At 41.0% G+C, this 1,932-nt stretch overlaps 1 protein-coding gene across 1 annotated transcript in view; it reads right to left on the bottom strand.

The window, feature by feature from the left end:
* The window catches only part of Fancd2 (FA complementation group D2), a 76,809-nt gene that overhangs the window by 62,903 nt on the left and 11,974 nt on the right, over positions 1–1,932 (bottom strand). Inside the window, exon 8 of the mRNA XM_013353049.2 lies at positions 1,188–1,266. Coding sequence (XP_013208503.1) covers positions 1,188–1,266 — 79 coding nt within the window. The remainder of the gene's footprint in view (positions 1–1,187; positions 1,267–1,932) is intronic.

Below are 1,932 nucleotides of genomic sequence, written 5' to 3'. Positions count from 1 at the left end.
AGTTCCAGGACAGGAACCAAAAGCTACGGAGAAACCCTGTCTCAAAAATAAATAAAAAAGTATTTATTAATGCATGTATACTATGCATACGGATGTCCCTGCCAGAGGAAAGCTTTGTGGGGTTTACATGTGGGGTCCCAGGGATCAAATCAGGTCTACTTTTTTTTTTTTTTTGGTCAAATCAGGTCTTCCAGTTGCATAGCAACCTTTACCCACTTATTCTCACAGCCCTCTGTAAATCAGAGGTCTCTCTATATAGTCCCTCTTCTGGCTTCAGACTTCTGTCTTCTTGCCTCATTCCCAAGTGCTGGAATTACAGGCACAGACCATTTCATGTAGCCTAAGCTTATTTTGAAACAAATTTTTGAAAGAGTCAAATATTCAAGATTCTCAAATTGGGAAACTTGAATAAAGATAATGTATTGATAAGAAATAAGAATGTGTTTGAGATGGCATGTCTCAGGAGGATTCTAAGCATCACACGGATAGGCTGCGCAACGATGACATTAGGAAACATCTCCATCTACAGAAGGAAGTAAACTACAGGATACAGTAATGGTGCTTGAGATACTTAGGCCATGCTATGAGAATGAATGATGGCAGATACCCGAACACAGCACTGCTTGGAGGAGTGCATGGGATAAGATGAAGAGGAAGGCCCAAAACCGCTGGATAGACAGCATAAAGGAAGACCTTGGAAGCTTGGGTATGACAATAACACAACCATCTAGGACTGCCCAGGTTAGGAACAACTGGAGAACCACCATAAACGGGCTGCCCATGCTTGCTTAAACATTGCTGGGAATAAGTGATGATGATGATTGATAAGAAAGTGAAATTTTCATTTACAAAGGAAAAAAAATCCCAAAAATCAAAAAGGTTTTGTCAGTCATATAAAAATCTGTTTTGCTTTCTGGGCGAGGGTATCACTATGTAGCCCAGGCTGGCTCAAATTGACTTCCATCTTCCTGCCTCTATCCTCTAAATGCTCAGATTATTGTCATGTACCACCATTCCTGACTAAGATTTTTGTTTGTTGTCTAAACCGGGTTTCACTATGTAGACTAGGTTGGCCTCAAACTTACAGAAATCAGCCTGCCTCTCCTTCCCAAGTGTTGTGATTATAGGCACACGCTACCATTCCCAGTCATGAAAAACCTTTTAAATTGATAAAGCCCCAAACCTACCTTGCTATCCACAATTCTGTCCAGCCATTTTAGTTGACTGATTATGAGTCGGGACATGTTGATTCCATCACTGCTCTCACTGAAATGTCAGAATGAAAAGGGATTGAGTTGTTTGTCTCTCCCTTCCCTCTGCCCCTCTCCCATGTCAATTTTGTTTTTCTTTGTTTGGTTCTAGAGATTCACAAATGCTGAACAAGTACTCTACTACTAAGCTGCATCACCAATTCCTGACTAGGCAACAGAAAACTGTAATACTGCACAGAATTCTTCAGCCAGTCAATAAACAATACTATATAGTTGCTAGTTGTAGGGCTTAGTGTTAGACACAAATGTGATTATTCAAAACAAAGAGGGACTGAAAAGACAACTTGGCAGTTAAGAGCTGTTTTCCAAATGACCCAAGTTCAACTCCCAGCAAACCATATGGTGGCTCACAACCATCTGTAATTCCAGTACCAGGGGATGTGTTACCCTCTTCTGGCCTCCACAAGCACCAGGCATGCATCAGTGCACAGACATACACATGGGCATAATAACCAAACATACAAAATAAATAAATAAATAACCCAAACATGCCTATATTAATGAAAAAGATGACTAAAAGGAAATACTGTTAACAGTGCTGTGGTGATTTGAATGACAAGGGCCCCAATGGGCTCACATATCTGAATGTTTGATCCCTAGTTGGTGGAGCTGTCTGGTAAGGACTAGGTTTGTCCTTGTTGGAGGAGTGTCACTGAGGGTG

The sequence above is a fragment of the Microtus ochrogaster genome, unplaced genomic scaffold, assembly GCF_000317375.1.
Source record: "Microtus ochrogaster isolate Prairie Vole_2 unplaced genomic scaffold, MicOch1.0 UNK1, whole genome shotgun sequence".
NCBI lineage: Eukaryota > Metazoa > Chordata > Mammalia > Rodentia > Cricetidae > Microtus > Microtus ochrogaster.
Note: the sequence above shows the minus strand (reverse complement) of the source record. Positions and strands in the feature narration are given on the sequence as shown.